Source organism: Phaethon aethereus, assembly GCF_964289735.1.
Source record: "Phaethon aethereus genome assembly, chromosome: 12".
Lineage (NCBI taxonomy): Eukaryota > Metazoa > Chordata > Aves > Phaethontiformes > Phaethontidae > Phaethon > Phaethon aethereus.
This window is the reverse complement of record NC_138588.1, coordinates 12,187,897-12,199,773: the sequence shown is the minus strand read 5'-3', so window position 1 is coordinate 12,199,773 and position 11,877 is coordinate 12,187,897. Positions and strand designations below refer to the sequence as shown.

The 11,877-nt window shown below is 39.2% G+C and overlaps 1 protein-coding gene across 2 annotated transcripts in view; it reads right to left on the bottom strand.

The window, feature by feature from the left end:
* Positions 1-11,877, bottom strand: part of FBN1 (fibrillin 1) — a gene marked incomplete at its 3' end in the record, with an annotated part of 155,799 nt that overhangs the window by 53,397 nt on the left and 90,525 nt on the right. For both annotated transcript variants that reach the window (XM_082005259.1, XM_082005260.1), the window contains exons 19-28: positions 9,485-9,610; positions 8,700-8,819; positions 7,587-7,724; positions 6,538-6,588; positions 3,839-3,964; positions 2,793-3,017; positions 1,347-1,472; positions 1,131-1,259; positions 528-653; positions 266-391 (exon numbers count right to left, since the gene is read on the bottom strand). In XM_082005259.1, coding sequence (XP_081861385.1) covers positions 266-391; positions 528-653; positions 1,131-1,259; positions 1,347-1,472; positions 2,793-3,017; positions 3,839-3,964; positions 6,538-6,588; positions 7,587-7,724; positions 8,700-8,819; positions 9,485-9,610 — 1,293 coding nt within the window. The remainder of the gene's footprint in view (positions 1-265; positions 392-527; positions 654-1,130; positions 1,260-1,346; positions 1,473-2,792; positions 3,018-3,838; positions 3,965-6,537; positions 6,589-7,586; positions 7,725-8,699; positions 8,820-9,484; positions 9,611-11,877) is intronic.

Sequence of the window (11,877 nt, the reverse complement as noted above, 5' to 3'; positions counted from 1 at the left end):
CAACATGATTGATTTACTAGAGAAAATAAGCTGTAAGCTAGAAAAATAAGCTGAAAATTAATTTTAGCATTGCTGTAACTTCATTCATTCCTCGCAAGCAATGGATGTGCACATTTTAGGGTTTTTTGCATACTACTTTGACAGACTGTACTAGATTTTTCAATCACAGTTAAAAATGTCTTTATACAACTACTAAAAATGAAACAATTACTTGTGTTTTATTTTCCCTTATTCACTAGAGATCCCGTGTGGATTTTGACCTTACCAACACAGTACAACTTGTCAGGTGTGGACTGATATCCAGGGTTGCAAGCACACTGATACTTTCCAATCAGGTTGACACAATGCCCATTTCGGCACAGGCTGGTGCTTAGGTCACATTCATTTATGTCTGTTGCAAAAGAAAACGAGGAACACATTTTAGGTCTGAATGAAAATGATACTAAAGCAAACATTGTAAATGCACGTGCAGCACAAGAGCAGTATAAAAAGCTGTGCACAATATTGATTTTGCCTGCATGTCTCACCTATACATGCAGAGATATTTGGTGATATCTGATGGCCTGGAGGACAATCACACCGAAAACTTCCCTCTGTGTTGATGCAGGTGCCGCCTCGGCAAAGAAGGGGATTGCGCTGACACTCATCGATGTCTGTGGGGAGAAGGGAAGGCACATCACTGCAGGGGCCAGCACTGCCACAGCGGCAGGCCATCCCTCCCCTCAGTCTGGTAGCCATCACAGCTCTGTCTGCCTGGATCAGCTCTGCAGCCTTTCCTACAGCTAGTCATCCCCTACACCACAGTGCAGCTAAAAAAATAAATTCAAAAAAGGCTTCTTTTAAATTTTAAACTACTCTAACTTCAAAGTTCAGGATGGCGTTCCACTTAGCAAAATGGGGATTACAAGGATAAATTTAACATCCTAAAATCCTGACCCTTGCTCATTTATGCTTCGGCATCCTGCAGAAACAGCAATTCACATCTGGGGTGGAAATCAAGTTAAAGTGAGCTTTAATAAGACTCATGAAATAAGAGGGACCTAAACCCATGTGCAATCAAACCTTAAAAAAAACCCAAACAAACACCATGCATAGCATATTAGCACATCTCTGGTCTATAAAAAACATACCCATGCAGTTTTTCATCATCATAAATCCACTTTCATAGCCTTCAAAACATTCACATTCGAAGTCTCCAGGAGTATTGACACAGATGCCTTGGCCACAAAGATCGGGAGAGATGCGGCATTCATCAATATCTGTAACACAAAACACACAGTATTTTCCAGGAGTTCAGCTTTTCCTTTTCAAATCAAAATTATGGGAGAGACATCCATGCAGTTTACCTGTGCAATTCCTCTCTTCAGAATCAAGGGCAAATCCACTGTCACATCTACACTTAAAGCTGCCAATGGTATTTCTGCATTTTCCATGGGTACAAAGACTGGGAACCATTTTACATTCATTGATATCTAAAAATGAAACAGTAAGGACATATGATGTTTTCACTTCATAAAAAACAGCGCACAAAAGAACAATGTCGACTTTAGAGCTCGTCCTTCCTTGTGATAATGACCCCTCCTTTGGGGAAAATTGTAGACCACACTACATGAACTGATACTGACTTCCACCTAACCAACAATGTAGACACTCTGCACCGGGCAGTTCCAGTCCTCTTGGCAGTCCAGTGCTCCTGGCAGTCAAGAGCACTTTCTGCCATAAAATGGTATTAGTCTCTCCTTTGTCCTGCAGGATCTGATCTGTAGCTCACTGAAGTCAACAGTAAGATTTCAGTGGACAGAGGATCAAACCTATAAGGGCACAGGGAGCTTCCAAAAGAACCACTCTGTCTTCTGGTTTCTGAGAAAAAAATGTGACTTCCATGAGTCACAGAAAACATAACAAGCATAAATAAAAGCACATGTCACTTTTCTTTATGGATAATTAATGGCTTAGTAACTGTTTATAAAACTAAGGCTGAAACTAACAGCAGCAATTGTCATTGATATATAGTTTCCCCTCCTTTCAGACTTCAGAATGTTTAGTTTTTGGGTAACTGGCTTGCTTTATAAACATGTTCACATCCATTTGTGCTTCTGACATTGTCCAGCTTAACCTCATCGGTAACCCTGGAAAGATGGCTGTCAGCACATGATGCTAGGGTGTCACTGTATGATTCCCATTTAATGCTGCAAGTTTACCAACAACAGTCATGACAAGACTTAGTTTACAGTAAATTAAACTCTGCTGATTTGAGCTATCACCCTGGAAAACACTTTTCCTCTACTTCTCCAAATAGCTCCACAAGAAACTCGCAAAATTATTCACCCTCCCTTGCTTGCTCCACAGTAGATTTAAAGTTATTGCACCCTGCACAGCTAAGAAGGATTGGTCTTTCAACACATCCAAAGCTGACTGCTAAGTTTGTTCCAGTTCTTGTACCATGAGATGCCAGGTTTTCAAAGCTATTCCATCAGCCAAAAGTGCCATTGGATGCAACACAGGAGGAAAAGTCAGGCACAATTTAACCTCTCTACTGAGACACAAATTTAGTGTTTTGAGGCTGCAGTATTGTATGGTATTTCATGGCCTGTGACACAGACTGAATTATCTTGTGTTTTATTCTGGCCTTAATTTCCATGAAGTCTAATTGGATTTTCAAATATGGCTTAAGGTGAGTGAAGTGCCTGACCACCAGTGAAATCTTCAAGACCACAGGAGCTGTCTGAGGAAACAGTAAAAGGAAGAGCCAGCAGGATCTGCTGGCAATGAACCACAAACAGATCACATACCTTTAGAGAAAGGCTTCCCAGTTATTTCTATCTTTGTAGAGAACCCAGATCCTCTTGGACAAAGAGCTTCAAATTCAGGTGATCCCTTCAGAGGGCACTCCTCACACTCAAAGCCCCACGCTGCCCCCACTGAACAGCAGCAAGCATCCATTCGGTGTCGGCCTGGTATTTGTGAGGTGCACTGCTCATCTTCATGCTGCAGGTAGCAACTCTCCAAGCGAATGTCTGTTGGGCAATTGAACAGTATGTTGAGAGAGAAAGAAAATTTAGTTCACCACAAAGGAATGCTTTTCCAGAATTCCTTCACAAGACAGTTTGCTCCATGTTTTTGTGGACTCAGAGGAGCGTACCAAGCACAATGCATAATTTCTAACAGCAAAATACTAATGCTGAACTCAGAAATTAAGAATTGAAGTAAGTTTAAAGCACCATTCTGAAAAATGGTGCTCAACACCTGAAGTAAATTTTGGATCAGAAGAGGATTTTAAGCATCCCAGCTTACCATACCTACCTAAGGCCTTTTAATTACTACAAGCTATCCCTTGTTCTGAGACCAATCTTAGGCATTTACTGTCAGAAAGGGACAAAGGTGCTTTGGATGGACAGCATACAAAACTTTGCCATTCTGCTGCACCCTCCATTAAGGTGTATTGTGCGGCTAGGAACACCCCGTCCCTCCTCAGATGCCTGAGTCCTGGCCCACAATGGTCCCCCCTTGCTTCCAACCTTGGTGATTTCACTGGGGCTGCTGATGGAGAGTGCGAAGAGCACAGATGATCTGTAGGGATTTGTCAGATGAACAATCTAGAACTATTATCAATGCTCTTCACCAGCTAGCAGATGGTGATGGGCTTTAGCTACTACCATTGGAATATGTTCATATTGCAGCTGAACTAAGTCCATGTCCCTGACTGATTTAAATTTGAAAATTACTTATGTGGACAAAAATAATTTCCTTTAGTTCTAAGAAAACACGCAGTGCAAACATTGCTCACCACATAGATTTGCCCTTCCTTAGTAGACCTGTAAATGCAATTAATACCTACCAAGACATGTCCGTCCAGAAGCATCTAAAGTCATTCCACTGGGGCACTGGCAAACAAACGATCCCAAGGTATTGACACATTGCCCATTTGTACAGACTCCAGGAAACACCTCACATTCATTTACATCTATTTCCAAACAAAATGTGAATAAAAGTAATCACTAGCATACTAAACATGAACAAATCAGAAAAAAAAGAACGTTCTAAAGTTTGTTTTTTAGGATAAAATACAAAACCACAGCAGTTTACATGGCCTGACAAAATTCCAAATATTTGGGATTTCCTATGCAAGTCAGCCAGAATCAATTAATTACAGAAAACTGTTGATGATTAGAAATAATGCATTGCTATTTGCCGTTCCTACATATACTGAAAACAAACTAAAATGTAACAAAAAAAGAAAGGAGGGACGTTTAAAAATTATATAAATTTTCATACTCATCGTGGGCCAGATTTTTGAAGCAAATGGGCAAAGACAAAGGTAAGTGCATAATGAGATTATGCATTATTCCAATGAGATTAAGTTATGCTGTATTTTTCTAATGTTTTTTAAAATCTTTGTATTTTTAATATTTGTGTCTTATCAGGCACACCTCTGCATGTCTGGAAACTACAACACTGTTTGAAATCCAGCCCTCTGACCTTGTCAGCAATTAGTAACTTTATATAGGTTAAAATAAACACACAGATCTTAACTTCATTAAGTAAAGATTATATTTCTATGTTTAAGTGGCAAATTTAGCACTTTTGTGTAAGGATAATTTGATCATCACTGTTAGCTTGGCCTGAGCATAAATAAATATTTAGTAATCTAACTGTGGGGTCCTCCCACCAGTGTCCTTTGTGAAAAGCATATGGTTCACAACTGCCTTTAGGCAAAGGCCTCCAGCACTAAACATGGCACACGATGAAGCATGACAATATGTAAGACAGGAGAGGATAAGAACAAGAAATGAGCAAAGAACGACTCTGATAATCTATAGCTGAACACTCATGTATAGAGTAATCAAGAAGTGGGTAGGCTGGACTCGCTAGGCCTCCAGACAAAACTCCTGGTATGAACAGACTCTGCACCTCTCAGACTGCATGGAGCAGGGTGGAGGACGAACATGGGGAGGACACAGTGGCCTCTGCCCTTGAACAGCTATTATAAATAAAAGGCCCATACTGACTGGAAAGCAGGAAGAAAAGCCAGTGGGCTATTAGAAACCACTGAAACACAGTTCACGGCCTGTGAGCTATATTCCAGCTGACAACTCCAGGGCTCACCCGTAAACTAGCGGAACACTGCCAATTTAGCTTGCTTATTTCCTTGCACAAGGTCCATTACTCATTTTGCATGGGCTGCGTATGGGAGAACTGAGTATCACCGTTTGGGAACCAAACTTACTCCCTTGTCCTGTCTCTTGCCAGTAAATTTCCTAGAGATCTTCCCATCTTGAAAAATGCTTACATTTGTTGAAACCCAAATAAGGCTTCAGTATGTTAAAAGCAAGGGAAACTACTCTGAAAAATCTGGGGCTATCCAGGTCCCACTGAAATGAGAAGATTAAAGCATGTAATGGATGTAATCTGAAATGCTGGTAAAGGAAATGCTGAAAACAGTTATGTCTACATCTTGGAAGGATAAACTTTCCATCCCAGCAATGTTGAAAATGTTCTAAGACTTTCCTTGTGAAGAGAGATAGGTGGGGCCACTTTTTTTTTTTCCTTTTCTTTTACTTACACACTCCAGAAAGTGTTGCTGAGGTCAGATAAGTTATGTACAGTGGGTCTGCAGCACAGACGTGCCAAGGTATTCAGTCATCATTTGGAAAGCAAAAAATATGTGTGAGGGTGTTCCTCTTTTTTGTTTGTTTTATTTTTCATTTTATTTTTTGTTAAGGGAAAAAACAACGTTTCTTTATGGAAGCTACATATGGGAGCAATTTTTAAAAAATATTTTAACTGCCGTGTCATGTCAGATGTTGTCAGTCAGGATGACCCACAGCAGTTTGAGACTCTCTGAGCTTCTGCATATTATGGAAATATGCAGTACTTTGCCAGTGCTTCAAATCAATTCAAATGAAGATGAAATAGGGTGGGACTTTCAATTCTCACAGAATAGTATAGAGTCATCACATAGAAAGCAAAAAGCTAAACATTTATAAAGTCTTCAACCTTTTCTTTAATCAAAGTTTAACTGTGTCCCAATGCCTCCCCCCCCCCAATAAGACAATGAAACTATGCTTTGGAACATGTCTGATTTCATAAAATGTTGCATGGAAGACATCCAACGTTAAGAAAAAGAAACCAAAACACTTTCATGTGAAATATAGTCTTTAAACATTCTTTTCCTAAAACATAGTAATGGCTTGTCATACCACTGTCTCAGTAATGCCATGTTTTATAACATATATAAGATTCATACTTTACCCAAATAGGTTACTCAGTTAACAGTATTTGAAGAGCAAGAACCATCTTCTTATACTGGTAGACACTACATTTGCAACTGTGTACTTTGAGATAAACTGTGAGTATGTAGGAATGTTAAACAAACTGAAACCAAATTCATCCCTGACATAACTCTAATGAAGTCAATGGAACTACACGAGGTAAGAATTTGGCATAGTGTTCCTCTATGCTAAATTAACCGCTTAAATCAAAACACTGGCATTTTTTTATTCAAGCTGTGATTTATGTTAAGGCAACAATAAATACCTTCACACAATGTTCCTCTTATTCTTGAATATCCCTTTTGACATATTGGGTCTGTAAAACAAACAAAAGTGAACTTTTAGAACGCTACAGTCCAAAACTCACCATTAACTTATTGTATAAAATTGATCATGTGAAATATTATCTAGAGTTTATTGCTATGAGAAGTCTGAGTGCTTAGACAGTATCTCAGTATTTTCTGAAATAATACAGAGATAAGATGGGGCAACTACATAAACTACATAGAGTGTCAGCCATTATGCTCTTTTGCTTCCCACGTGTCTTAGCTAGCTAACCCAAAAGTGGTTATATGATTCCTGCTTCATTCAAATCAATAATTCATTTAACTTGACCACAGCACATTACAGCCATATTTACCACGGATGGATGAGGATGAATTCTGCTAAGATATACAGGATAAATTTAACTAAATATTTGAGCAAACTAGCAGCTTTCAGCATATAGAAATAACAACCCACACACATTTCTGCATTCATCAGCTCGTCCTGGGTTCCCAGCTCATCCCACAGTTCAGTCTAGTTATCAAGTAAATATGAAGAGACCTCAATCCATTTCTTGATCAACTGTATGAGTCTCTAGGTCATCAGTTAATCTACAGAGTATAGTAACAAGGGCTACTCCCTTTCCGCCCTCCATTACCACATCAAAGATCCATTTGTTGCAAACATTTTCTTGGGAGCTCTGGGGAACATGGATCTATTGCTACATCATTAGGAACTCTAGATCACCAATCATGACAAACCACACCAAAGTAATGCTGCAAGTTACGACTGTAGGTGTGGTCCCTTCCCTTCAGAATTTAAACTTGTAAAATGTTTACTATAAAATCCAGAGTTAGAACCTTCTATAGCTACATGCTACCTCTCTAATATTAAGACTTCTCTTTTTCAGACTGAATAAGGAATGAGTGCTTGATAATAGAACAAGTAAAATTATTTGGCTAGCCTGTGCCCAAACTTCTGTGACAATAATCTGGACCAACTCCAGAACAGGAAAAATCCTAGGTTCCTGAGGAAAATGAACAGCGTTACCTCGTTCACATGGTGTACAAGGGCTTCCCCAAGCAGCACCTAGTGAGGAACAGCACTGTGACTTCAGAGTTGCTCCGTTGATATTTATTTCACATCTTCCGTCTACTATGTTCTGCCAACAGGTACCCTTAACAGTTTCTGTTTGGAAAAAACACCAATGTATTGTCATGCAGATTGTTCAGCATTATACATTAATATATTTGCAAACACACTGGAATTTAACCATGAAGAATAACAATCCTTTCGTTATAACTTACCACATCAGACCTGAATTTATTTTAAAAACTCGTAATTTATCCTTCTCTATACTGGACTATAGTCTGAAATCATCACAGCACAGAGCCCTTGCAAATCCTAGTTTATGATTATTGACCTTAACAGGGAATAACATAATTCAATATCTGTATCAATACAAGTCATTGTATTTATTACGACTGAGATTAGAGGCACATGCAGAAGTACGGGGTAGATATGAATCCTTTCTAGATCTTCCATTAATCTGTTAGAACCCCCAGCCCAGATATCTCATCTTTCCATATAGGGAGCGGCAGGAGATCGCTAAGGATCAGACAGAGCTATAGTTCCACAGTTTTCCTCACTGACTAGGCAACAGCTATAAATTACTGTCCCTCCAGAACAGCTAAGGGATGAAATTACGAGTCGACAGAGTATCTGAGTCACAGCATTGTCCATGGCTACTCTTGAGCTGGTCTGGACTGTACACGACTTACTCATTCTCCATCTCAAATAGAAAACTGGCCTTTCCAGAGAACAGATCTCAATGAGAACATGTCCACCCCTCTGGCAGGATGGATGAAGTGGGTGAGCATAGTCCTGAAGAAGCAAGTCTTAGCATTTCTGTATTTGTTACCAAAAAATTTCATCTCTCTCTCAAATTTGACATGGAAGCACCCCAGGCTCCCAAGTGCTGGTCATGCTTTATGTGCCCACAGTAATGGTGAAAACAGTTTCTTGACACTGTTTCTGTAACAGTTTCCACTAAATTTATCTACACAAGTTATTTTTAAATATTTCCTAAACTTGGTGTACAACATTTGTATGTCATTGGACATTTTCAACCAGCAAACATAAAATCTTCAGAAGAATAAATACCTATGCAGATGGTTCTGGTTGTATCCAAAGTACTTTCAGGAGAACATTCACAAGCGAAAGAGCCAGGTGTGTTTTTGCACACCCCATTAACGCAGGGGTTAGATTCACACTCATCAATATCTAGAAGAGAAACACACTACTGTTAGTACCAGGAAGAGTTAACAAAAATACATATGGCCTGTTTCAGCTTAGGGAAAAATGGAAGAAGATTTCCTCATGACCAGTTTTCCTGATATTCTGTTTTTCTATTATGAAACTCTTCACCATAGTCTAATGATGCATGTGTCCTAAAGACATACTAACATGTTAGAACATTAAAAAACCGAACTTGGAAGCAGCATCTTATTTTTCAGTGATATCCAACTATTGCCTTGCTTTGTGGTGATGGACTGTGTTGTTTAAATGATCTGATACACATCCTGTCTGTGGCTCAAAAAGGGTTCAAACCAGGAGCCATCTGCATCTGTTCTCCACACAAGATAACAGATTTATAAAACTTAGTTATTCTCAAGTTTTTCTCACCCTTAGCACAGTGTGGGCCCACTGGCAGTAGTCAATAAGGCAAGTGCCAGTACAGACCTAATACAGGCCATTCCATGAGGTTATCTGATGCTTTCATTCTGGCCTTGTCTCTCCTTATTCCCCTACTTCCCCCTATAATTTCTTTATGTTCTACACATTAGTTCTACGCATTATGTCCTCATCAAGGTTCAAAGTATTTCCGGCATAATCTGAGAACAATCTAAAGGAATAAAACCAGGATGAAATGGAGTGTTACCAATTACCTTCACATGTCTTTAGGTCAGGAGTGTATACAAATCCTTTTGGACAGGTGCAGGTGAAACTTCCAGGGGTATTTCTGCATTGCCCATTGTCACAAAGCAGCATGTTTAGTGCACATTCATCAATGTCTGTAATGAAAATCAAGAACTTTTTAAGAAAGAAAACATTTCTGGAATTGATGCCAGGACAGAATCTCCCTCTCAGCAGCGGCATTTCATTAGATTTTGTGTCTGTGGAGAGAAGGAGGAGACAAAGGGGAGAGAGAGAGAATACCCACACACATGACTTGCACTGTTTTACAAAGATAATAAAAAGATTTCTAGATTCTTTTAGTAGACAACAGGCTCAGAATGGTTTCAAATGGAAATGACTATTCCAAATAAACTAACACTAAAGATCCCACTTACTGCACCATCCTTCTTCATGAAAACTCATGGAAACACGAGTTATGGAAAAAATAATGGAAACATTAATTGTTATATGAATTCAAACCAAACAAATATTACTTAGCAATAAATTATCATTTTAATTTTGTTTTCTAAATAGGGAAAAATGAAAACAAACAAACAAACAAAAAAGAAAACACAAAAAAACAGAACAAACCTTCTCTGTACATTTTTGTTGACTTTTTCCTGAGCTTTATTCTTTAGTAAGGCTGCTTTGCTTTTATAAGAGATTGTACTTCCTTTCTATACATATTCATAATATGTGACAGCCACACCATGGTTCAAAATAAAGCTGGGAATCACAGTTTTATGTTGCCTATATTGTGGAATATGTCTATGCAGCCTCTGATTCCCTCCACAGCAGCCCCCATAGTCATGAAAGAAATGAGGAGAGGATTGGTTTGGAAAGGTTTGCTGGTCATCCTGGTCTTTAAATCACCAGTTTTTCCAAGCTGACTCTGAACTGTCTTAGATGTTACGGTTAACAAGGCCAATATAAGTCTACACTTGCTTCAGAGATGAAAAATTTAACTAGAAATGCTAGCACTAAATTTCAAGAGCCCTTAGGAAATCTTTGGAAGAGCTGTGGTCACTAGAGAGAAGTTGCAAGAAGGTGGAAATGGGCCATGAATGGCAGGTGAAGACCAGGAGAGACCCCAAGAGCAGACAGGAACAATTGGCTCAGTCAGAGAGGCCTCAGAAAGTGTTGAGAGAAGTTGGGAAGACTCAGAGGGTCAGCACAGCAGCTGGGAACAGCAAAAGTGCTAGAAAAAGCAGGGAGATTTGCAGCATAAAACAGACCGTGTGGGAAGCTTCACAGGAGTTCTGAAAAATTGAGAGAGGGCCAGGTGGAATATTATGGAAGAATGGGAAACAGCTGTGATGGAGCATGGATGTGGGCTGCAACAGGGTGGGCTGGGGTGCAGCTGGAAAACTCACAGATGGATGGGGAGAAGAGAATGGATGCCATAAGCTATGGGCAGACACTGAAATGGGTCATGGATAATTAAAGTCAAAGAAACAAGTGGGAAAAAGGGATGAATTACAGCATGACTTTTATCAAAGATAGATCAATTCTTTTTTTTTTTTTTTTTTTTTAAATAAGATAGTGGATAGTTTAGACTGGGATAACACAGATGACTTAAGCTATTTAGGTTTAAGTAGAGAATACAGAACCCAAATAAAATTATTTTGTAAGATGGAGATAACGGGAAGGAATTTAAGAACTTTAAGGTGGTTCCAGAGCTGGCTGAAGGAGAAGTTATAGCAGGGGATATTAAAAAGGGGAGTAATCATGATGGAGAGAGGATATTAGCAATGCCTTTCAGGGATCAGTCTTGGGACTGGCCCTACAAAATATTCATTGCAATGTAGAAATAAAAAATGAATAGGATCAAAAACTGTGGACAACACCAAGCTGGAAGTTATTACAAATACAGAGAATCATGCAAGACTAAATTAATCTTGACAATGTGAATGAGAGAAATAAGATGAAATACAATCACCAATGTTCCAAACCTTGCAATTAGGGACCAATAACAATAACATGCTATAAACCAGAACTCATCAGTTGAAGGATATCGCGAAGAGAAAACTCTGGATGTAACTCCCAATTAGACATTGACTTTGATTGCAAAGTATAACACTTGAGAAAAGACTAATGCGCTCTAGAAGCAATTTAGGCAGGATATTCCCAGGGGCAATGGAGAATTGCTGGCAACACTACACAAGGCACTGGTCAGACCTCATCAGAACACTGTATACTGGTCAGATCAGTCCTGTTCAAGAGAAGGCTGCAGCCTCTGCTTTTATGAAAAGACTGAAAGTGTGGATTTGGAGAGTTTAGCCAACAAGGCTTGAGAAAGGATATGATGATTCTTTATAAATACTTTGGGGATAACTGTGGACATGGTGCTAAGTCAAAGGATAATGTTAGTTACAACATCAAC